This window comes from Bombus affinis, chromosome 13 (assembly GCF_024516045.1).
Source record: "Bombus affinis isolate iyBomAffi1 chromosome 13, iyBomAffi1.2, whole genome shotgun sequence".
Lineage (NCBI taxonomy): Eukaryota > Metazoa > Arthropoda > Insecta > Hymenoptera > Apidae > Bombus > Bombus affinis.
The window spans coordinates 5,818,154-5,842,030 of NC_066356.1; the positions used below are offsets into that span (position 1 = coordinate 5,818,154).

Below are 23,877 nucleotides of genomic sequence, written 5' to 3' on the forward strand. Positions count from 1 at the left end.
CCTAGCTTCTCTCTAGCCCTTTCTGCGCTAGACAGGACGAAACTTTCCGCAGTATTACAAATGAAACGGTCTTTGTGTCGCGTTGCCACAGCTTCGAGATCGCTCCAAGCATGCTTGGCAGCGAACCCTTTCTTCCGGACAACGTTCCGCTACGATTGTTCGAAAGAATGCCAGAATATTCCGGCGAAACTGGCAGTGATTTATGGAGAAACACGCCGATGCTAATTCAATCCCGTTCAAGATTATTTAGGGTGAAGATTCGATTAACCTTTTGTTCATAATTGTTCCTTTAGCAGGTATTGGTTGCATCTTTCCACTTGTTGGACTTTAGTCAAAGATAGTTTAAGTAGTCTGTATGAGGAAACGATACTAATTACTATTTCACTCTGAATGAATTAACTTGACAGTTCAAACTATCTCGATAATTAGGCTTTCATTTTCTTCTGTAATGATTCTGTAATTTTCCTGTTTAAAGAATTATTTGATATTATTTAGTGCGAGAATAGTATCTTTCTGGCCATGCTTGACTCGATTAATTAAGCAATTCATAAACACCAGTAATTAATGTAATTTATGAATTCAACTAAAGAAATAGATCCCAAATAGAGATTTGTTTCATCCTCGAAATATCATAATGCTATATTCTGGATATGTACTCATGTGCATTCTGTACATTTTTGCAGATTCAAATTTCCCATAAATGGATAAACATCTGCAATCTATCTATATATAAATATTAGATACTTTTTTCATTTTCACGTCCTCAATTTTCTTTTTTTTTTTTTTTTTTATTTATTTTTTAAATTATTTCCTATACATCCATCCCAAATATTTCAATTGCAAGACTATCGATTTTCTTATGTTTCATGGAACATGCACAAGTAAAATCATGTTTGCCTTTCAAAATCGAATATAGAAAGGTTTTCACAGTTTGATCGGTCATCGTGATTAACTGATCCCCGTGGATCAAACCTAATGATGTAAGAAATAGATTCAACCATAATAAAGAAGACCTTTGGATGCCCAGTTTAAAAACTTAGAGGAAAGAATCGGTAAGAAAATCGCGGAAGGACAAAAACAGAAATCACGTAATACGAGCCGCTCGAGTGACTGCCCTTCGTACTCCAATTGCTCCGAGACAGCCTGTAATCCAGCACACATTACATCAGAGATCCACACCCAATCTCCATATGCGTGGAACGCAATAATACATCGTCGATAAATACACGATGTGTTTTCTAACAAAATATATACACTGTACGAGAAGTTGTTTCTAAAATAGTAATCTGAAACCACTTTTGATCTTTCAAAGTGGAAACTAAAAATGAAACTTAATTTTTTAAGATGGAAGAAGAAGAACATAAGGAAGGACTTATTACTTATTATAGATATCAATTATGGAATAATACGAGAAGGATTCAGCATAGTAATATACTTCTTAGAAAATTGAACATGCAGATTCTTATTTTCTCAAGCTAAATTTTCACAGGTATAAAGAAAATTATTGAAAATTTGAATTTTTTAATGAATTTTAAGGTTTAGACCAAATGAAGAGAGAAATTATTAATTATTAGAATTTTCAATTACTAAAAAATTACAAAATATAAAAAGTCAATTATTCCTGACAATTCTGCTTTTTATTAAAATATATACTACACATACATCATGATTCTACGCCCACCACGATAAAAATTTCCAAATTGTAACAAAAGCTTCAACAAGCGTGTAACAAGCTTTTAAGAGATTAAAAGGGAAAATAATATTCCTATTTCTGTGAAGAAATTTAGGTTGGAAGATAGTTCAGGGAGGTCTGAAATACATACGAATCAATTAGCAAACAGATGTTTCGCGACGATGCAGGTGGAGGCGTTCGATTTTCTCTTGCTAATCAACTGGAAGCAACGAAGCCGAAGAATTCGAGTTGTTAGCTACCACTTAACAACCTGACACTCAACACCTTTCGATCCCTGGATGAAAAAGAAGAAGGGAAAATCGATGGCTGATACAGGTTTTCAATCATTACTCCGATCGTCCCCATTTAAGTGATTTAATCGATACAAAGAACCGATTGCTTCTTGGAAATGTACAATGAGAGAAACCATGTAGAATTTACATCTCATCGTTACTTTTTATCTCATAATGATAATTAAATGATAATTTCACTTATACTGAAGTACATACGCTTTATAAAAGAATCTTTTTTTGAAGTTACTTGTTTGCACAGAAAAAGGACAACAATATTATCTCACTACTCGAGGAAGAGGAGGGGACGTAATATTAGAAGTTCAATTTAATTCAATCGCTCTGATTCACATTAAGAGCCTGAATTAACTGAAATTGGTATTAAAACTGTCCGTGTAGTGTGATCTGAATTGAAGTGACGGGCGCTCAGATACTGTCAAGCACTTACAAATGGCGTTGACTCACTTGGTAATTCCAGTATTAACAAAAATATTATGTTATTCCTTGACGAATAATTGTTTTCACTTTTCTTCACTTGTGTATTGTTGTTTAAATTCGTGAATTAAATATTATTGAAACACAGTATGGTCTACCTAAAATACAATTTTTAATTATAAATATGAGTAACCGGTATAGAAGATAATTGTAATGAAAGAAAGTGATATCAATTTACCAACTAACGTAAGACAGAAGTTGTTGAAAGAAAATTTCATTAAAAATGTACGTTTTCAGGATATTTTGAGACTCTGTTTGCTACTGTGCCTGTAGGTATGTATGTTTCGATGCCATTTGCTGTGCACGATGAAAGAATCGATAATCCATTCGAACGTGCACTCGATACAAGCATGCCGAGGCAGTAACACGAAATTAATGACGAGACGAGTCAGCGGCCGCAGCTGCAGCACGCACGAGGAACGATTTCCCTTCAAGAGAAGAGAGATCTGTGCTTTTACGTACGCCCTGTCCAAAAATTAAATGAAGCTTCGACCCACCTTCAAATTATATTTCAGATTTCCTCCTGAACCAAATAATTCATCTGCCTATCAATCTCCTAGCTGATTTGCTTCCTCATATTTTTCCATGTATTTTCTTTCGTCCTTTATCCTTATTTATAGAAGTTCATCTAAAAAAGAAATTAAGTGCTAAAATAGATACAGTAGGATAGCAGACGTTGAGAGACCAGGCTGATAAAAATACATTACACTTTAACCTATTAAGATGCAATAAGAATAGAAACATGACGAATTTTCAGAGAAAGAACATGTCCAACATGAGAAAAGTATCTAATACGTAATACTAACAGAAAAATCTGCGGAGACTAAAATAAGAACGAATCGATAGATCTAACAGTCTAACTCAGATAGCGGCAAGATAGCAAAATTTTAATACTAAATGTATCACACTGGTTTTCGATCGTTTCAATGATCACGTTTGATCTTATTATTCTAGGTCAGTGTATCAGGCATCGTGTCGGTAAATCGCAATGATTGAAATTAACCCATGGCCACCAATTTTGCACCAGCGGCACTGTTAATTTATCGGCGCCGTTTCGCTGTTTCATTGCTAATCGCAATTAATTACAAGCCCTGAAAGGCTTCACTGAACTATGACCGGTTAGTTACGAGATTTCATTATGATCATCAGTAACCCTATTAGTCTTTAGTACACGGCCGCAAATGCTAGTTTAATATCGTTCATAATCGAAGTCACTTCTTTCCAGCCGCCTCCCCTCCCTCTAGCGTCTCTTTTTTCTCTTCCTCTCTCACGAATTTACTTGTAAATGAGAATAGTTAATGAAACTATAACGAAACTGGGTCGCCGGTTCGTTTCTCTCTCCAGCTGCCATTTATTATCCGTTCTCGTTTCATTTTTACCCTTTGTCTCAGGAATACGTGCCATTGGGTCGCGCAGGAAACGAAATCCTGCAGTGAAAAAATGCGAAGGGATTTTCAGAGGGTTTGACAACGCCGAAGTGCCGCATGCAAATATATATAATACGATCACCATAAATTCGCCGAGGATCCCTGCACTTTTCATCTCCTTTTCCTGCCCGGAAACGTTACTGCGACATTTTCCCTGTTTTACTTCGTTGCAAAATTAAATTTTTCTCTCGTGGAAAATTAGTGAGTCCTTCAATTCTCTCGTTATCTTCATATCATAGACAATTAGAGCACCTATAGATTTAATTTATAACGTTAATTTTATCAGGCTATGTAAATAAGAAGAAGCTTAAAATGTGAAGGTCGCGAAATAAAACATAATGTGCATCCGTTTCTTCTACTGTAATCTTCATTTATATTTATAAAAATACTAACAAATAAACGATGTGATCATTTGATACTTGTAACAATCCAACATAATAACTCTGATAGCAAGTTGTGGAACAGAAGTGTAATGGTATTTCATTAATAAATATGCAACAAAATTGCATTTTGCAAGAAGAAACCTAAGAATTTACTGAAGAATAAGCTGTTACTATTGTTCCCCATTTATCAGTGTGAAATTATATCATTTCCAATTCTGGTGTTTATTAGAGACACCCCGTATAACATGCCGGCGCGTACATAAAAGCCAATCGGGCGACGGTTGGATCGATATGGTCGCCGGTTTCTCTCCCTTATTCCACGAATATATCGATGCTCCACATTGTGTTTCTTTCCCTTACGTACACTGCCTTCTCTCTTAAGGTCTTCGTACCTTACAATGACTTTCAAGTTACAGTAAGGAAAGAGAAAGATAAAAAGGATTAGGAAAGCGCGCACTCCGCGATCAAATATTCATTCTTCCTAAAAACTGTTGATTGCCCTCGAAGAATAACAGAGAACCCTGCAAAGTGTCTTAATTTACTGGAGTTTCTATTTAAAATTGCTTAGGTTTCCTGGAACCTAAAATTCAATCGAAGAATCAAATGTAAATCAAGATAAAGTTTATCTAAAATACAATTTTTCGATATTAGGGTACTCCACAATGTGAAGATATGTCAGTACCCAATTGTGAGTCAGTCTTTATGCAAAGTTATATGGATAACACTTCAGGCGATAATTCTGAAAAACCGATAGCTGAACAATATCATACGACATCGTTGTTGACTTAAGACCAACAAAATTTCCGTATTATCTCGTGGGAGAACATGCAGTAACTTAATAAATCACAGATTAATGCATGACGATATCAGGAGATGCATGATATAATGCAAATCGAAAATTTCGACAGGCGCTACATATGTGGCGTTCTGAATGCAACGCCATCGCCTCAATGAGCATTTATCGAGATACGCAACAGAGAAATTACCGGAATTTTTATACATCATCTGCGTTCTCTGTCGCAGGCATCTAAATGGTACCGTTCTCCTCCTTCACATTTATAATTTATAAATAACAGAATACATTATGAAATGCAAATGTCATGCAACGAGCAAAGGTTAAATTGAACGATAAAGCCGGTGTGTATTTTCGAAGCTGCTCCTGGCAAGATAAGACGCTATCGAAGCCAGTACAGCTTATAGATTTTCATTGGAACTTGCCAAACTCTGCAGAAAGCTGTCACGTTTCAGCCGCAGCGAAAGCTTAATAAATAATTGGCAGGAAATTTTTTTTTGGGACCTGTGCCTTGGAAAACAATCTCTTCATCTATCCCATATACATAAAATTATAGTTTTGGTAAATACGTTATAGTAAAAAGTGTTTTTTAAAGCAAGATAGCCATTACATTGTATACTATAACGAGTTATTTCAGGTATTTTCAGTTTCTTTACTGTCCGTTTAGAGAAAAGCCAGCATGGCAATATTTTTATCCGTAAATTCATTCCACGGATATAGGGGAGATTTCACGGGAGAAATAGGTGAATAAGACGCCGCGTTACGAGCACATATATACACCACCTACGAGTTTGCATCGAGATCTATGTGCATTTCCGGCGGTTTACCGTTATGTGCATATATAGCTAGGAATTGGACCACAAAGTAGATAATATTGCTCCTCTAGACTGTGCGCATCACGTTTCGCTTCAGACCACACAAAAATCATCCTTCTTGATGAATTTTACAATGCAAATACTCATCGGCAATCTCTTCATTATACCTACAAAAAGCAATGTATCATGAGAGAGAAAATTGTGTAGAGAAGAGACAAAAATAAATTACGACTACAAAACTATTACATTCTCTTGTATCCTTGCAATTAAACGACCTGATTCGTTGATAAATAACAAAATTACAATACTATTACGATATAACTTATAAAAGATTTGGTTTCTTATTTTTAGAGTTGTATTCTAACAATAAGAATATTAATTATTCTAACTTCTATCTCCTCCGGCCTTCCCAGCTGTGCAGAATTGAATAGATAGTTTCTGTAATACGTACACCGGTCAAGGAAATAAGTATTGCAATCAGTAAATACGTAACATAGCGTTGCGTCCTTAATAGGTTTCCAAGAAGCGTGAAATTCCCGCGCGTTGGCCTTTTACTTAAACGACTATCTCATTTTTCCTCTTTTTACACATAACTGCCTATTTTTTTGCTTTCGGACGTCCACCGATGCATTTTTTTCCAATGTCAAGAACATTTTTCAATACACAATTTCCTTTCTAGATTATTTCATGCTTTACAAAATCTTCTATCAAAAATTTTTCTATTTTTCTTTAATTTATGTCTTTCTCTTTTAATATCTAAATGGTAAAGTTTGAATATGTAATATAGAATTATTACATCATAACTACTTTGTACTACTTTACGTAAATAAAATTGTAGCACATTAACGATTTAATTCTACTGCAATCGACTTAATTTAACTTAATTTAACGTTATTTTTCTAGACGATATACAAGCATACATAGCCTAGAGGCTTCACGGATAACGAAGAATGTTACGTGCAATTACGTGTGATAACTGGGAGTCATTCTCCTGTGGGAAAGAAAACCGATGATATGAGACACAAAGAATGAGCAATTTGCACGATTCACGGTATCGTGACATAATCGAATAGACTAATATAATAGATAAAATGATAAACTAACCATAACACAATATTACATTATACTAAATATATAATATTTCTTTGATATCTGATACATGATACATTCTCTGAACACTTTCACAAAAAGATAACAAAGAATCGTCGTTATTCATAACAAATATCCTACAGAAGAGTGATACATCAAAACTAAAGTGAACTCTTAATTATATTCCGAACAATGAAATTCAACTCGGTCAGAATTTCCTCAACTCTTGTCAAAGGTTCAAGATTTGTCATCTGACGGACAATTTAAACATTCCTACACAAACTCGTACTCCCATGGTGGCAATAATAAAACAAAGCATTGTTTGGTCGAGCCGTGGCCGGTATAACGTTGTATTCTCTTGTCTCCTCTCTCTCTCTCTCTTTCTCTCTCTCTCTCTCCCTCTCTCTCTCTCTCTTGAAAAGTAGAACACTATGAAGATAACGTGTTGGTTGAAACGTTTCTACCGTAATCATTACGTAAACGCATCGGCAATTACAGATCCATAGTCAGCCACATATCGTGCAATTAAAAAAGCCAGTGGTACTCTCTCATATATACTTCGCGATAGTAAATATACATATATTGGCTAATAAAGTATTTGAACAGCAATACAAACTTTTGATACATATATTATGCACGTTGTACAAACAATGAATATATTGGTGAGGTTTGAAATGTACAGAAGGTACAATGTATTTAATGCAAGTATATATTTCGCAGAGGTCATAAAAATATTTAAATAATCTTATTCATATCCAATATCATAATAATAAGCCTCAATATACAGTGAGAATTTTTAATACTCATTATAATTTATAAGACGACTATTCATGCTGTGTATACTAGTTTTTGTTACTAAACATATGCTTGCAATAAATATTCAAAATTTTGCCTATTTTTCAATAGTATAATCATGATATAATCACTCGTGTCTCATTACAGAGTTAATAAAATTTCAAAATGTTCTATGTGACACACATAATATATTAATTCTGTCAGAAGAAAATTTACAATTACTTTAATGAAAGAAATATATGTAATGAGTGAGTTGAATACTAGTTAGTCGAGCGGATAATTTTTCTAACCAACTTTCACGATAAAAGGGAACCGTTTGACAGCTTTATCTTCAGGCAAATATTGATCTGTGCTTTCCCGTTAATCGAGCAGGTTAACGCGTGCTGATCCAGCTCCGTCGAATCGGCTTAAATCGAATAACCCATTCTAACATCGCGGTCACCTCTTCTTCAACGTTATTCGCTAAAAGTAAACAGTTTCATTAATATATTACGATTCGAGTTGTACTTTTTGTTCGATAATATAATTGAAATATAGTATTATATGTGAACCTGTTATTAACATATTCAGCTACGTACAATTACTATTTGTCTTCTTTTATAGCATCATTAAATTCTCCTTTATCTAGGTTGAGCAATGGGACGAGAAGATATAGAAATAGGCAATAAAAGTTTGTGTACACGTTCGGTTAAAACGAAGAAATTTGAACAACTACGTGATACAAGTTACAATAAAAGCGATAACGTCAACGTACATCGTTGCAAATAGCAAAAATCTTTCTCGGGATAGAGAAGAAACATTGAACGAGGAAACCTGTTTCACTTTTTTAAATCCTGCACAAACAGACATCTATCTAGCTAATAAAAAATAAATCTATCTAAGAAACACCTCTGACAATAAAGTAATAATAGCTAAATATAGGATATTCTCAAAGATAGGTATAAGACCAACAGATTGTCATCGTCGATTCAAACTCTAAAAAATTGAGAGAAATAGTCTATATACATTAACAAAAGCATAGAGGAAACGAATCTTCCACATTTATTAGATCTTCGATACCTTCTTTTACGATCATATACAATGGAGTATTTCTCGTATCAATATAGCGAGTATAATTTTTCTTATTCCACTCGCAGAACACATTGGCACGCGTTGATCGTTTATTCTGGCGCACCCTGTATATGCTACGGAATAAATAAGTCGTCATTCATATGTAACAATTCGTAGATCAAACGCATAAACTACGACTAATCATTTTCCAACCGCTTAGTTTCTGTCGAAGATAATTAAAATGTAGAAAATTATGGACGTTTACACTAGAGAAGAATAGTGCCAATATAAAATTCTGCTGGTATATGGGAACCATATAATAAAAGTAATAATACAACTGCCAAGCATTGTGTAACATTGTATAGTCAAATTATAGAGAATAGACGTAAACAAATGAGAGATACAAGCAAATGCATTTCAGACGTGTTTATTCTTCTAAGGCGCCTTCAGATATTTTTGTTAGATTTAAAAATTTTCTATTCTGGACATCAATACTATGAGTAGTCCATTTGTTTAAAGTAGCTAAAAAGCATATGAATATTGTTATAAGGAGAAGTTTATTATACAAGTTTTTTTAATTATTTATAAATACAAATAGATATTTGTAACCTTATTTTGTTGATTATTATGGAATCATTTAAATACATACATATATATCTATATAGGAAGATAATATGGAATTAGGTTCTAATTCTAGTATATGGTCCAAATGGAAACAGATCCAGTGTCAAAAGCGTGAATTATGGACCTTGCAACGAATACTCTGATTCTGAGAATGAGTATTATATTTGTAACTTCTACAATCATTTTTTTATTAAATCTTGTTAATTTATTAACCAGAAAACAATTTATTTTATCGTGTATAATGTAACCAATAAGAATAAAGAAATGAAGAACACTAAACCGTAAGTACATCGTAAAATTAAAATTTTGAAAAGTATATTTTTTAATTCAAATTTCCCACGTCTGAATTAGGCACAAATTAGGGGTTAAAAACAACTTGAGATTCTATATGATCTTCGATATGATCCCCTTTACAAATAAGAAAACTATATAAACGAATGTCATAACATACCTGAGGGATATTGGCGTTCAGTTGACGATTCAATGAATCCCGTTCCTTCTCGACCTCCTGCAAACGCGCTTCCGTTTCCTGCAACCGTTCCTGGTTTTCGCGCAACGATTCCACCAACTTGTCCCTCTCGTCGAGCATCGAGACCATTAGTTGCTCGAAGTTCGCATCCTCACCGGAATATTGCGAACTTCTCTGACTAATGCTGTCCTCCGCGATAGTCGGCATCACGTCGCACATCATATTCCACATTTTGCGTATCCTACTACTCTCTCTCACCCTCCGGCACTGAAACTCCACTTCAAATATACACGCAAATGAGAAACAGACGAAACACGCGCGCCGGATATAATATGGACACTCGCGTGCGCGCCAATGGCAACGAAAGCCGCCTTCCGCTTCCGATATCTATGTACACATATAGATATATGTATATATATAAGCACTTATATATGTATACATATATACAGTGATTCACGGAAGTATTTGAACAGCTATTATATAGAAAACTTTTAAGTATATATTGCATGTGTTATATAAAACAGGTTGAAATTTAGTTAGCATTGTAATGAGAGACTGCTATGACCAAACTACGGATGTTTATGCAAAATCATATTTTTATCAAAATGACAAAAAAATAAAACCTGTGTAGAGATGTGTTTCACATACTAAATATTATAACTTGCTCTTTACTTTTCATATTTTATATATCTTTTCATGTTACATTCATTCGGTACACTTTTACATCTTTAAATTTTCTATAAATGCATAAACATCTGCCGTCTAATCGTGATTATCCCTTTGCGGACGAGACGGTTCGAAGTAAACCGTGCCATGGGGCCGAGCTGCTGCCGCGATAGTCGCTTAAAATTTCCAGCGCACATTTCTGCATAGACGCGATTTTCGTTCATAACACTCCAAGATGTCAAATTTTAGACATATGTGCATGCACAGATTTTCCACAGGGTAAATAAGATGACACACATATGAGTCTTTCAGTTCTATCAGTTGTTTACGCCAAGCACATATATGAGTTCCTCGACCAAATTGATAGTTTACGCACATATGCGGCAGTAGTCCGCAAAGGGTTATATTGATCAAAGTTGGAACCAATCTGAAAATGTACATAGAAGTTACCAGATACTTAATGGAAAATTAATACATAGCATGATTAGCTATCTTAAGTATATATAATGTTAAAGATAGACGCAGTAACTGTTTAAACATATCCATGATCTGTGTGAAACATGTACTTGCAGTACGTGCTTGTAATTTCTATGTATATATAGTACTTTTTCAAATTCGTTCCAAACTTTATCAATAAAACCACGATAGTCGAATTTTGTCACAGTGTTAATAAAATCTCAAAATGCAGAAGTATAATACATATAATATATTCATAAAAAGTGTCCAGAAGTATTCGAATATGCCCATGAGCCACTGTATATCTATATCTATATGTACATGTGTACCTTTTAGTTCGTTTCGAGCTTTTTAGTTAGTCATTTTCCCAACGCGATTTTCTTCGCTTGACCGCGCTTTCTCTTTCTTTCTCTTTGATTTTCCTCGTCTTATCAGGTCAAACTCCTATCTACTTCTTTCTTTCTTTGTGTCACAACGTTTCGTCGATTCTAACGACATCCACGCGTCGGGAATATTTCTTATATGTATTATATTTCTTCTTCAATGGCGTACCGTTTAACCATTAAGAATTTTCAAGCAATCTGATGTTTTTCTTTCTTCCTATTCTTCTGCCTCACTAGATAGAAATCCGTGTTTCTCCACTATTTCTTTTTTTTTTTTTTTTTTTTTTTTTTTTGTTTGTTTGTTTGTTTCTTTAACTAGAAGCTACCGGCGAAATCATCGCTCGAATAATTTATTCAGTCCCAAGTTCAACATCACTCTAGCCACGAGCCTGTTCACCGTCATTCAAACTCGTGTCCCGTTTCCACCGTCGGATGATACATTGTTAGCAACTGGATATTGTTTACGGAAGGGGATCAATCGATGTGCGAAAATATACACACACAGTCGAGATAAAAGTCGTAGGCGAGTAGAATATTTTTCCCTTGAGAAAAATCGATCGGCTCGTATCGTGATAGGAAGGATGATTCGATGCAAACGCTCGATTTAGTTTCACCATAAATACAATATAAATACGTGTACGACGTGTTGGTTGAGTTGATTCAGTTTTGACAGATCGTAAATTAGATCCCACTATGGAACCGTACATTGAGCATACTTATCCTTTATATGTTCTACGTGCACGCGTCTTTCTTTTCCATTTCACTCATTTCCAAGATACGTAAACTAGTTTTCGATCGAACAGAGTCGACAAGGAGCTGACACCCACGATGCACGCTCGACTCTCTCCTGGAGCCGGGCAAATCAGTCTGACACCCGCAAAATATCCGTGAAGAGCACGAGAACGATCACTGGACAGACCAAGGTTTACTTTCCACTTCGATCTCATTCAGACACAGTTTCAGCCTATTTAGATATTCAAATGTATATATTTATGTATGTAGATCACTGATAGATTAAGAACAGAAGAAATTTCGTTTTACGGGATAAAGAGATATATGTACATATATCGTGGAGTTCGGGTTGCACCGCTTAATTTGACTCGCCGACTATTTCACCATTTATTATCACCATCCGAGACTCGCGGAACGATCCCGATCGTACGTAAGAGTAGTGCGCGAGGCACGAGTCAGCGTGCAACAATCGGCATTTCGATGGCATTATCGCGGAGAAGCCGAGTACTGACACACCTACAGTTCGTTCCTACCGCCCAGCCTCTACGCTACTCCATTTCCGATACCAGCAGCCATTTTGCGCCGTGACGTCAGCCTTCGTCCTCGAAAGTGCACCCGACTCCGCCCGAATGTCGTACGACTTTCCTCCGCCGCGTTTACAACCTGCGATGAAATTGGAGATTGCTTGTGGCACCACAGTTACGGAATACCGCCACTTGAGAAACGCGGGGCATCCAAATGACCTTTTAAATTAAGCGATTTTCAAATGATATCTGTAATTTGTATTAACCTATAATTAAATTTCTTCTTATGTCTGTAATTATATTCATTGTCAACTCTAATTCTCTCTCTTAGTATAGATATAATATACAGTGCTCATAAAAAGTAATGGCGCGCCACAGAATTCAAAGGATATATTCGTCAATTTTGTGTTGTTAAATTCTCTATTTTGAATGTCATCATACTTCAGACAAATATTAAATTATATAATATATTTTTACTTTCATGCATATTGTGCAAGCTGCGCAAATTTTAGAATGATAATAGAAAAATATATATGTATACATAAATCTATATACGTATGTACATGTTGTACATAGTTGAGCCCAATCCGCACGGTCGACAATGTATCAAATCAATCATATTTCATTTATTTCAAAACTAATATATATATATATCTTAATTAATACTTAAAACAACAAAGAATATAAATTATTTTGAGAAATTGTAAATATTAAGTTAAGGCATTTTATGTAACGCAATAAATATTCAAAGAAAGCTTCTTTCTTCGTTAACACTTAAACTAATTAACTCCCAAAACTCGAATCTTCAATCGATAGGAATGTTTTCAAAATTCGAAGAAAAGATTTATCGTTACTGAACGCGATAATTTTGATCAAGTCAAAAGAGAGGGAAAAAATCTAGAGGGCTTAACTTTCCGAAAGATGGAGACTGCTACAGCGTGGGATGCTGGATGATCAATACCGACCTCTGAGTCGTATTTTGGACCAAGTTATACAGTCAAGAAAAATAGAGACGAGTATCATGAAAACAGTAACGCACACTTGCACGCCAGGAACTACGGGTAAGTAGCCCTAGCTTCGATTAAAAATATCCTTCAAAAAAAGTACAATTTAAATCATCTAACAAAATATTCCAAAAATCTCTGCACTCTTTTCTCAAAAGAAAAAAGATATTTTACCTTAAATGTTTCCATTTTCTCCATTCTATTGTTTTGTGAATTACCATAAATAAGATTAATATCCTTTTAATAATTGATAATGAATAATTTCCTTTTAAAATACTTTCAAAACGGAAAATTTCTGTGATAGTGTTTTGGAGTAAATTATTCGATTATTGCATTTGAACGTCCATATTTCCCGATTTATACTTTATTTGTCCAAGTTTTAGATCTACCAGAATGTGATTCGATCGAGGACATCGCTGAATCAGTGGACGAACTACGAGCGAAATTGGCGAACATGAAGAGATTGATGGAAGAGCGGCGGGGTACCACCCTGGGTGAGATCAGCGCAAGGAAGAGAAAGGAGACCTCGGATATTATAGATGGCTACTTTTTATCTTGGATATTCGGCTCGGCACTCATCGTCATCTTGAGTATCAGTTTCTACGCCTTTTACAATCTCTATCATGCAGTCCTGAAAAAATTTCCATCATCTCATACGGAATTATAAACAGACGGTAATCTTCATTTTCTAAAACCATATCTTTGGTTGTTTTTTTTTTTCAGTAATGTCATATAAACTACGGTAATAATTTGCAGGATAAGAATGGAAAAATTTTTACACTCTGGCGAATTTGTGCTGACAAACTGTTCAATTTGGATATATTCTTTTGTGATCAATAGATGACAAGCAAAAAGATGTGTCCAAAGATCTCAAACTTCTTGCCCAATTCTCAAGAAGTATGCCGGCTGGTAATTTCGTTTGATATTAAAAATATCTGTCTATCCTTTGGGATATAATAATGAAATGTCTGGAATAAGAGAACAAGATAGAAAGAATTTAAGGAACGGACAGAATGGCAGGAAAGTTCCTTTTATGTGCACTTAACAAGCTCAACGAATATTTTATAGCGTTCATTCAAATCGAAAAATACTTCCTTCTTTGTTCACTACACATTTCTCAAGGAACTGTACTCTCATAAACAAAAATTCAGTTACTGAAAAATTATCACAATATGCATCGGGAAAGAAACAAATGCCTTAAAACATCTCTCAGCACTATTCGTTTTGGAGAGTTTGTATGAACATGTAATTCCATGGTTATGAAGAATAAGGCACTTAAAATAGAACGATTTTGAGATAGAGAGGAATACTTTAAAAAAGCTACGTGACCTCCTTATTTTTATTCTCATTTCAATAAATTGAGTATATAAAATATTTTTTCTATCTCCAAACAAAATGAAGTAAAGAGGTCTGTTTTAAGAATATTATTCTTCTGAATTCGATATATCGTACTGCATGTAAAAATTACTTTTATGATTCTTGATTCTTGCTTTACTTTCTTATCATATAATACGTTCTATATTATTTAATGTTTAAACTTTAGTACAGTGTCCTGGTTATCTTTAAAAATTATCTATTTCATCGAAAATATATACAATCATCGGCAATCATTACGTTAATTGATAAAATAGATGTAATCTATTTGCCATTTTTTGTCTCAATTCGAAAAGTATAATTCATACGCGTAATCGAAGTCCAATTGTCATTCGAATTAAATTTTAATTTCTCAATGTTAATTTGTACCATGCGATTGAATGCAAAGGAACTTCCATACTGATCATTTATTCGAATGTATATATTGTGATTATCAAATAAAAATTATGATTCGATTGAAAAAAAACTCTTTTCTTAATCATTCAATACTACGACGATTTTCGACAAAGCAACATTTAGTAGCACTTTTTAATTACTCACTCTAATTTTTGTTCTTCAATATGAAAGGCAATACTGCGAACATTTGATTAAAAATAATTATTATATATACAGAAAAGTCGATGAAATTTTTCATGGTAAACTGAAACAACTCACGCGATGGTGTCTTGATTTCTCGATACCAGAAGCTATAGATTGAAAGCGCCAAATTAAAATAATTGAAATCTATTTTTAAACAAAATAGAATATTTCGCAATAACGTACAGAATGATGTTTTTTTACTTTCCAATTCCTTGGAAAAACCACTCAGCATTTTCTGATAATCTTCTTGTTGCTACAATTGCATTAAAAATTATGACTTTTATTATTTTTATATGTTACTAATTTTAACAAGATAGAGACACTACCTTTAATACCTCGCTCCTAAGAGCTTCTCGTCGAATTGATAAATTCGATATTTGATTTTGCAGCGTTCTCACCTATCAAATGTAATTATAGTTATATAAAACTAAATCGTCATTCTTTTTAATTATATGTTACTCGAACCTCATCCTCAGTTTCTCGAATGTCCTTTTTCAATTCGATCATCAACGAGCGATATCGATCTCGGCAGGACGATGTTTTATTTTCCAGATCAGTTAACGCTTTTTCCGCATTTTTTATTTCACATTGCGATTTCTGTAACTATGGGTATTACAAAACTAATAATATTTCTTTCATAAAAAATTGAATTAAAACAAAATGACGAATTATTTTCTCACCACGCGTTCTTTTTCTGTAAGCTTTTCCGTTAACACTTCCAATTTATCATCTACGCTCTCGCGACTCTAATAAAATAAGCAATCGCCAGCATTTTTAGAGGTTGAAGTTACGAGTTATAAAATATTAAAAAGTATGATAAAGAAATACGATATAATGATAATGTAGTATAATAGTAGATAATATGTATAGATGTTTATGCGTTTATGGAAAATTCGAAAAAGTCAATATGTGTTCGGAATGCACATAATATAGAAAATATACATACATATGGGTATGTAATTAAAAGCAATGCGCTTACTATAATATTTATAATGAATAGAAGAAATTTCTATTCAGGTTCCATTGTTTTAGTTACATACATAAAGATATCAAATTGCATAAACATCCGCAGTCTAGTATTAATTTTTCATTAAGAAAAGCTTCCTTTAACTAACTTCAGTCGGAAATTCCACATCCAAGTTTGTATCTTGGGGTACGATCTAAAAGACACAATTTATGTTACAACAATGGAATATTTTGAAGATGTAAGAGAAAATTGCATTAATAAACTTACACATCTTCTCAATTCCTCTGTTTGAGCATTGTACTTTGTTACAAATAACGTTATTAGTTAGCATAAAATACTATCAATAAGAATAAATAAAAAAATTCTTACCATAACTAGAAGAAAAGTGACAACGCAATAGATGACAAAGATAAAAATGCACATTAGTTTAAAGGTAAAAATTGCGAATAATATGAACCACATTATGAGCAATTTTGTATTAATAGCCGTTCCTAACAATAATAATTATCAAAAGCATACGAATAACAGTTAGAAACGCTTAAATTTATGGAAAAATTCATGTTGATAAAAACCGAAGATCTAACGTCGCTCCCATTTTGAATTTTATCGAACTGTATCGAGGAGGTTCGAGAATATCAATATATTTATCGAGAGTAGTCGAGATTTGAAATATTTCGATTTATCGATCAAGTACATCTAGGCGGGAAATTTATTAAAAACTTAAATGTCTTTACAAATAAGTACAATAACATTTTAAATCAAAAAATTATAAGTAAATCAATCTTGTGTAATTATTTCACGTTAAAATAACTAAAAAATGATCTGTATGAAAAATAATTTTATCTAGAGACTTCCAAAATATTATAATTTTAATAAGTGAAAATCTTAACATATCAAGCTATTATACGAATGTACGGTGCCACTTATTTTCCTTTGAAAGGATAATTTATATTTTTGAATGAACACCATTATGACCCAATATTCCGAACTTTAATAATAGAACCAACGTTCTAGCAGTGAAGACATTTTGGAACTCTGTTTTTTGCATGTTATGTGAACAAGTAACGCAGTTATTACCTTCCACGTAATTTAATGCTGCAACACGCGAGTTCAAAATGTATTTATATTACATTATTACAGAAAGTAGTCTCGAAAGGTTGCAGAAATTATTCAATTGATATAACCTTCAAAAATGGAATATTTAAACTTCATCAAAGAGACAGAAGTAAAAATCGTAGGAAATTTCATCAAAATTTTCAATTTCAACCCCATACAACGTTACCCTCGCAATCGCAAATTGTCATTGCGGGTGCAGGAACAGTGGCTAATTCTGTTGCTTACCATCTTGTCAATAATGGGTGGAATGATGTACTTGTTCTGGAACAAAACAGGTATATGTACATTTACATCAAATGAAACAATTAATGAATGAACAGTGAATAACAAATCTTTAATTTTTAAGATAACACTATAAACTTTTTTGTTTACATTATATATTTGTATTACCAAAATTAAAAAGGCTATTAATTTAAGAAACTATTAAAGTTATCAATATCTATAATGTACAATAATTAAAAAATGTTACATCACAGGATTGGAAGCGGAACATCTTATTTTGGTTCCGGCACACTTGGTCTTTTCAAACCAATATCACATAGGAATCTAATATCCTACAGCATTAAGTTGTATCAACAATTACAAGAAATGGGATACGACATAGGTTTAAAGCAATGTGGCAGTATATACTTAGCTCAAACCAAAGACAGAATGATAGCTTTGAAGAGAAGAATGGCTTATAATATACCCACAGGTTTAAATTGTGAAGTAAGATTTCTCAACCAGATTTTGAAATTGAAACATGAAAGCAATTTTTAATAAGCTATAAATACATTAGATTTTAGGAAAAGATCAATTAAAACGATTATATCCATATTTGCATACTGAAGACCTTGAAGGTGCACTTTGGGTTCCTGAAGATGCAGTAGCTAATTGTAGTGCAATTTGTGATGTTCTAGCCAAATTGGCAATGATTGGAGGAGCAAAGTACATTGAAAATTGTTATGTACAGGAAGTTCACACTGAAAATCGAGCTATAAAAAGTGTGAAAACTGACCGTGGAGTAGTTTCTTGTGAATATTTTGTTAATTGTGCAGGAATGGTAATATCACTTTAGGGATGTGAAATAATTTTTATGTTATTTCTTATACAAGTTTTCAAATTATAGTGGGCACGAGAATTAGGATTAAAATGTAATCCACCAGTTAGAATCCCAGCATATCCTGCAGAACATTTTTATGCAATTATTCCTCCGTTTCCACTTAATACAAATATGGCTTTACCATGCATACGTGATTTCGATTCATACTCATATATGAGGGAGTGGCAAAGTCTTTAACATATTAGCGCATTATATGAAGTTTAATAAGCTATAGAATAAATAACTGAATGGATAAATTTGCAGGAGGTTTATTAATTGGATGGTTTGAACCAGAATCAAAGCCTGCATTCGAGAATGGTGTTGTTCCAATAAAAGATTGGAAAAACCATCTTACAGTTAATACTTCATACTGGAAACCTTTATGGGATAAAGTAGTACATAGATTACCACTCTTAAAAGGTATACAACCAAATGTATATAATTGTCCAGATAACTTTACACCAGATGGTAAATGGATACTAGGAGAAAGTCCAGAAGTAAAGAATTATTTTGTTGCTGTTGGCATGAACGGAAGTTCATTACAAGGTAAAAAATAACAGATGTTAAATCTTTGATACTACTAAAGTCATATTTCTTTAGGGGCAGGAGGAATAGGCAAAGAAGTTGCTGAATGCCTAATAAATGGTGAATCTACACAAGAAATACTTCCTTTTAATGTACAAAGATTTCTAGATTTACATAGCAGTAAAAGATATTTACAACAAAGAACAAAGGAAATTGTTGGGAGAAATTATGCAATTTTGTATCCTCATCAGTGTGAGTATAAATATGCTCGAAACCTACGTTGTTCACCTCTATATTCTGTACTTGAAGAAAGAGGTGCAATTTTTGGCGTCAAAATGGCTTATGAACGTCCACTTTACTTTGATTCAACTTATAAAAGTAAGCAATTAATTATTTAATTCTTATTTACATCTTGTTATATTTAATGACACAATCACATTCGCAAGTAAAAAGTAATTTTTATTAATAGAAGGGCAAAAAAAACCAGTTATGCCACCAGGCAGTTTTTATAAACCAAAGTTTTTTGATTTTATGACAGAGGAATTTCTAGCATGCAAAGAAGGAGTGGGAATAATAGATATGAGTTCATTTTCGAAAATCGAAATTAAAGTAAGTATTTAAAATATAAAATATTTTGCATATAATTATTTACATATTTGCAGTCTAGCCGTTGGGAAGTTGTCAACTATCTTCAGCAATTATGTTCTAATGATATAAATATTCCAATTGGTAGTATAGTGCATACAGGAATGCAAAATGAAAGAGGAGGGTATGAAAATGATTGTATCTTAGTAAGACAGGCTGAAAATAGTTATTTTATGGTTTCACCTACGTCACAACAAACACGTATCTACCAACGGATGTCTAGGTAATAAAAGTAATAGAAATTAAAAATAATGTTTACTGTAATTGTGTAAAAGTTATCTGTTTATTGCGCAGACATTTACCAGCTGATCTTTCAGTGGGTCTTAATGATGTAACATCAAAATATACTGTTATTAATTTAGTAGGACCTAAAGCAACAGGACTACTTTCAGAACTTTCCAATTCTGACATTAATCTCTCTCCTTTTACATATAAGGTAATCAGCTTATATCGATTTCTGGTATATATTTCAGCGGCAATAGACAGATTTATAACGTTCATGTATATTAATTTTATATTCTTAATAGAATGTAAATGTAGCCTATGCTTCTGATGTAATGGTAATGTCATTTACGCATACTGGTGAATCTGGTTATTGCTTATATATACCATCAGAATACGCACTTCACGTATACTCCAGATTAATGGAAGTTGGTAAAGATTATGGAGTACGAGATGTAGGCGTACTCACACAACGTTTCATGAGAATAGAAAGATTTATTCCATTTTGGGCTGAAGAATTGACACCATTTGTTACACCATATGAAGCTGGAAGTGGATACAATGTAAGATTAGATGTAAGTAGGTATATGGTAATAGAATTTTTTTTGTTCCAAGACTATTAAAGTTAAATCTGAATTTCTGATGACTTCTATCATACAAAGGCACAACAGCTTAAACATCCTGATTAATTATGATAATTTGTTGCAACAGAAAGAATATTTTATTGGCAAATTTGCTTTGCAACGTCAAAAAGAACAAGGCGTATCAAAACGATTAGTATTATTTATTGTTAATGAATTAGATATTAATAAGGATGTATGGCCATGGGGTGGCGAGCCTATTTATCGAAATAATGAATTTGTAGGAACTATTACATCAGCCGGGTAAATACTTCATACGATTAAAGATAAAATATGTTTTACTATATCAAATTATTAATAATAATAACTTTATAGATACGGTTTCGCTACAGAGAAACATATAGGTCTTGGTTTTATCAGTTATCCAAAATCAGGACATATACAAATTAATGCAAATACTGTTACAACAGACTTTATAATGGATCCTAAAGCTCGTTATGAAATTGATATCGCTGGTACTAGATTTCCTATTAAACCACACATTCGTCCACTACCCATACCGGCGCTGAGTAGTAAATTGAACAAAAAATATATTCCTACGCCTATTGTATCATATTAAAGCGACGTTCTTCAGTGATAATATTTTATTTCCTCCTATTATGTGATTGAGACTTTAGTCATTGTAATTGTAAATTATGAAATAAATCTTAATTTTTTAAAGACTATTTTCCCTAGGAGTTTAAGCATATTCATGTGAAAACATTTAAACTATGTAATGTATATTGCATCTTAATTAAATATTTATCATTATTTAAGCCATTCTTTAAAATTGTCCTATATATATTCATATTTTGTAAAAATATTTATATTTTATATATACTATTGGCATATTAATTCGATGCAGTTTGGATATTTATAATTCAATAATTATTAATTAATAAAATATCAATAATAGTGCAAAAATTACTATGATTTGTAGTGTAAAAATATGTATACAATACTATATCTGCTGCTTTATAGTTGTATTAAATTAATATACATTTAAATGAATTTATTTATAGCAGATACATTTATACAAAGTTTAAAAGGCCATTTAACAATTTGAACTGTGCTACTTTTCAAAATATGTTATACATATATACATGAAAATAACAACCAAATTTTATGAAGCAATTGTAATATCTTACAATTTAATCTTTTGAACAAAAAGTTTATACAATAAATGTTCTCATAGATATTTTTCACTGTTAGTAGAAATTATATGTATATAATTTACCAGCATTTATAACTATGTATGTATATCATATACTTGTCCAATATAATTTATTTTTTACTGTAACAGTAGAGTATATTGGCTAGCATAAATGCAAGTATTTAAGATACTTGCTATTACTTATGATTCTTCTTTGTATATTGATAAAAAAAATCTTTATACTGTAATAAGGAAAATGACTACTATGAACTTCATCACCATGTTAATCATTTTAACAGTGCATAAAAATACCACAGTATTAACATTAAAATAGTTGTATGATATTGAATCTGAAAAATGTATTGATGTACACTGTTATCTCTTTCAACAATACATACTTCATTTTAGCTATCAGTTTTTTACAAAAATTCATTTTTACAAATATATCGATACCACCTTTATGATGCCCATGCTTCTAACTCTTTCAAATCTTCATCCTCTTCTGGTTTGGCTTCTATAAATATTAACAATATTTTTAGTTTAAAACTAAATTATTTTCTAATAATAAACCAAAAAAATATTAAAATTATTACTTGTGCGAGTCCTAGTTGGGGCAATTGGAATAGCAGTAGCTGGAACACTTGGTAGTTCATCAGTAGATTCAATACCAAGCAATTCTTTATCAAGTTGTTCTTGTTCAAGCTCTTCCAATTCTTTTTCTAGTTCTTCATCATCTACATCATTTCCAAATGCTACAGGATTGGAAATTGCATCAGAAATCTCTCTTGCTACATCTTGTTGTTCAGCTATGTCATCCATCATATCATGTACTTGATCAACATCCCTAAACAAAGAAAATAACGTTTAAATAATCTGCATGAATCATCTAACTAATGATATCACAAAATTGAATTTCTTACATATGTTGATGGACAGATTTTAATGCATCTGCTGCATTTTTCATTGTAGTAAGTACAGCAGTATTGGTATTTGCACATTCTAGTGCTTCCCTTTGACTTTCAATCGTGGTAAGTGTACCATCAATTTGTTGTAACTGTTTTTCATAACGTTTCTTTCTTTTAAGGGCTTGGATTGCAGCTGTAAATTATGTTTCCTTGTTAACATATTCATCCTAGAGTTACTAGCTAGTACATGGATGTGTATGTTGATGCTAATTTATAAATATTTTTGCAGATGTAATTAACAAAATACACAAACAAAAATTTGTTTCATATAGTAAATATTATAATGAATACTATATTTTTAATACACACACTCACAGTCTAATTATTAGTTACTCAGTGTGGATGTCTTGTACAATGTTATCGTTGCTTATTACTTAAAAAGCTATATTCTTAGTTTAACAAACTTATAGGTAAAGTAGTATTTTTAAAGTACCAATTAATAGTTACAATATCCAACCATAAGTTAACGCACAGTCAACACACAGCAAAGAAACGTCACAATGACAAACGACCTTAATCATTGAAAGCTGTTTGCAAGTAGTTATCAAATAAAGAATATCATTCGTAAATACCTCGTTTGTTTTTCGTTCCATTCTTCTTAGCAGTTTGAATTTCAAGCTCTATTTTACTTTCGAGAAAATCCTGCTTTTTTATCAACATATCCTCCGTCTCGCGCAATTTTTGTATCGCTTCGGCTGTCGACATAGACACCGGTTCCTTTTTACCACCGAATACTTTACTAAAGAAACTCATTGTCTTAATAAGTTCTACTCCAAATTTAAATTATAATTACAATCTTCAGCACGATAAACACACCAAACACCTTCTGTAAAATCAACAGAACATGACACTAACCAAATACTATCGCCATATTTTCTTTAGGCATTGATATACATACGTCATGACTCATCGCTCATCTAGTTACTATGAAATTTGATTTCGTTCAATTTATCAAAACTCAGG

At 32.7% G+C, this 23,877-nt stretch overlaps 5 protein-coding genes across 28 annotated transcripts in view; 2 read left to right on the top strand and 3 right to left on the bottom strand.

Moving 5' to 3' along the window:
- LOC126923227 (liprin-alpha-1) overlaps positions 1 to 13,501 on the bottom strand; it is a 42,579-nt gene extending 29,078 nt beyond the window's left edge. For 12 of the 15 annotated variants that reach the window (XM_050736504.1, XM_050736497.1, XM_050736496.1 and 9 more), the window contains exons 1-2: positions 11,354 to 13,501; positions 9,885 to 10,180 (exon numbers count right to left, since the gene is read on the bottom strand). In XM_050736504.1, coding sequence (XP_050592461.1) covers positions 9,885 to 10,133 — 249 coding nt within the window. In that variant the 5' untranslated portion in view covers positions 10,134 to 10,180; positions 11,354 to 13,501. Of the gene's footprint in view, positions 1 to 9,884; positions 10,290 to 11,353 lie in introns of those variants that run through there. The other 3 variants (XM_050736493.1, XM_050736492.1, XM_050736508.1) reach the window with 3 other exon arrangements.
- A 54-nt stretch (positions 13,502 to 13,555) lies between these two features.
- Positions 13,556 to 15,507, top strand: LOC126923258 (uncharacterized). 2 transcript variants are annotated; one of them, XM_050736566.1, is made up of 3 exons: positions 13,556 to 13,724; positions 14,045 to 14,341; positions 14,424 to 15,507. In XM_050736566.1, exons 1-2 carry the CDS (start codon positions 13,607 to 13,609, stop codon positions 14,332 to 14,334), a joined length of 408 nt encoding a protein of 135 aa, XP_050592523.1. In that variant the 5' UTR covers positions 13,556 to 13,606; the 3' UTR covers positions 14,335 to 14,341; positions 14,424 to 15,507. The 2 variants fall into 2 exon arrangements, with proteins under 2 accessions (XP_050592523.1, XP_050592524.1); XM_050736567.1 differs by having other exon boundaries at positions 13,563 to 13,724; positions 14,051 to 14,341.
- LOC126923250 (uncharacterized) lies at positions 15,164 to 17,130 on the bottom strand. 7 transcript variants are annotated; one of them, XM_050736553.1, is made up of 9 exons: positions 16,957 to 17,130; positions 16,855 to 16,887; positions 16,736 to 16,780; positions 16,301 to 16,366; positions 16,086 to 16,223; positions 15,947 to 16,018; positions 15,804 to 15,873; positions 15,696 to 15,727; positions 15,164 to 15,614 (listed from the first exon to the last, which is right to left on the bottom strand). In XM_050736553.1, the coding sequence occupies exons 1-9, from the start codon at positions 17,047 to 17,049 to the stop codon at positions 15,597 to 15,599; spliced, it is 567 nt and encodes a 188-aa protein (XP_050592510.1). In that variant the 5' UTR covers positions 17,050 to 17,130; the 3' UTR covers positions 15,164 to 15,596. The 7 variants fall into 7 exon arrangements, with proteins under 7 accessions (XP_050592510.1, XP_050592509.1, XP_050592508.1 ...); XM_050736552.1 differs by having other exon boundaries at positions 15,164 to 15,727; XM_050736551.1 differs by having other exon boundaries at positions 15,696 to 15,873.
- A 135-nt stretch (positions 17,131 to 17,265) lies between these two features.
- On the bottom strand, positions 17,266 to 23,813 carry LOC126923251 (charged multivesicular body protein 4b). Of its 2 annotated transcripts, none has more exons than XM_050736556.1 (5): positions 23,487 to 23,813; positions 22,870 to 23,047; positions 22,543 to 22,793; positions 22,406 to 22,463; positions 17,266 to 17,964 (listed from the first exon to the last, which is right to left on the bottom strand). In XM_050736556.1, the coding sequence occupies exons 1-4, from the start codon at positions 23,665 to 23,667 to the stop codon at positions 22,408 to 22,410; spliced, it is 666 nt and encodes a 221-aa protein (XP_050592513.1). In that variant the 5' UTR covers positions 23,668 to 23,813; the 3' UTR covers positions 17,266 to 17,964; positions 22,406 to 22,407. The 2 variants fall into 2 exon arrangements, with proteins under 2 accessions (XP_050592513.1, XP_050592514.1); XM_050736557.1 differs by lacking the exon at positions 17,266 to 17,964 and adding an exon at positions 20,219 to 20,722.
- Positions 17,680 to 21,482, top strand: LOC126923230 (pyruvate dehydrogenase phosphatase regulatory subunit, mitochondrial-like). 2 transcript variants are annotated; one of them, XM_050736511.1, is made up of 12 exons: positions 17,680 to 17,978; positions 18,180 to 18,411; positions 18,482 to 18,745; positions 18,812 to 18,974; positions 19,049 to 19,330; positions 19,385 to 19,687; positions 19,779 to 19,918; positions 19,972 to 20,177; positions 20,249 to 20,390; positions 20,482 to 20,751; positions 20,888 to 21,060; positions 21,133 to 21,482. In XM_050736511.1, the coding sequence occupies exons 1-12, from the start codon at positions 17,680 to 17,682 to the stop codon at positions 21,374 to 21,376; spliced, it is 2,718 nt and encodes a 905-aa protein (XP_050592468.1). In that variant the 3' UTR covers positions 21,377 to 21,482. The 2 variants fall into 2 exon arrangements, with proteins under 2 accessions (XP_050592468.1, XP_050592469.1); XM_050736512.1 differs by having other exon boundaries at positions 19,848 to 19,918.
- Positions 23,814 to 23,877: the final 64 nt, after the last annotated feature.

Coding starts and splice junctions, on each gene's coding strand:
- LOC126923258 (XM_050736566.1), top strand. CDS start 13,607: ATGCTGGATGATCAATACCGACCTCTGAGTCGTATTTTGGACCAAGTT. Junction 13,725..14,044: donor TTGCACGCCAGGAACTACGG/GTAAGTAGCCCT, acceptor TATTTGTCCAAG/TTTTAGATCTACCAGAATGT.
- LOC126923250 (XM_050736548.1), bottom strand. CDS start 17,049: ATGTGGTTCATATTATTCGCAATTTTTACCTTTAAACTAATGTGCATT. Junction 16,781..16,854: donor CAGAGGAATTGAGAAGATGT/GTAAGTTTATTA, acceptor TGTGTCTTTTAG/ATCGTACCCCAAGATACAAA. Junction 16,367..16,735: donor ATGTGGAATTTCCGACTGAA/GTTAGTTAAAGG, acceptor TTATTTTATTAG/AGTCGCGAGAGCGTAGATGA.
- LOC126923230 (XM_050736511.1), top strand. CDS start 17,680: ATGCTGCAACACGCGAGTTCAAAATGTATTTATATTACATTATTACAG. Junction 18,412..18,481: donor CCACAGGTTTAAATTGTGAA/GTAAGATTTCTC, acceptor TAAATACATTAG/ATTTTAGGAAAAGATCAATT. Junction 18,746..18,811: donor TTGTTAATTGTGCAGGAATG/GTAATATCACTT, acceptor TTCAAATTATAG/TGGGCACGAGAATTAGGATT.
- LOC126923251 (XM_050736556.1), bottom strand. CDS start 23,667: ATGAGTTTCTTTAGTAAAGTATTCGGTGGTAAAAAGGAACCGGTGTCT. Junction 23,048..23,486: donor TGGAACGAAAAACAAACGAG/GTATTTACGAAT, acceptor CATAATTTACAG/CTGCAATCCAAGCCCTTAAA. Junction 22,464..22,542: donor CCCAACTAGGACTCGCACAA/GTAATAATTTTA, acceptor TAATATTTATAG/AAGCCAAACCAGAAGAGGAT.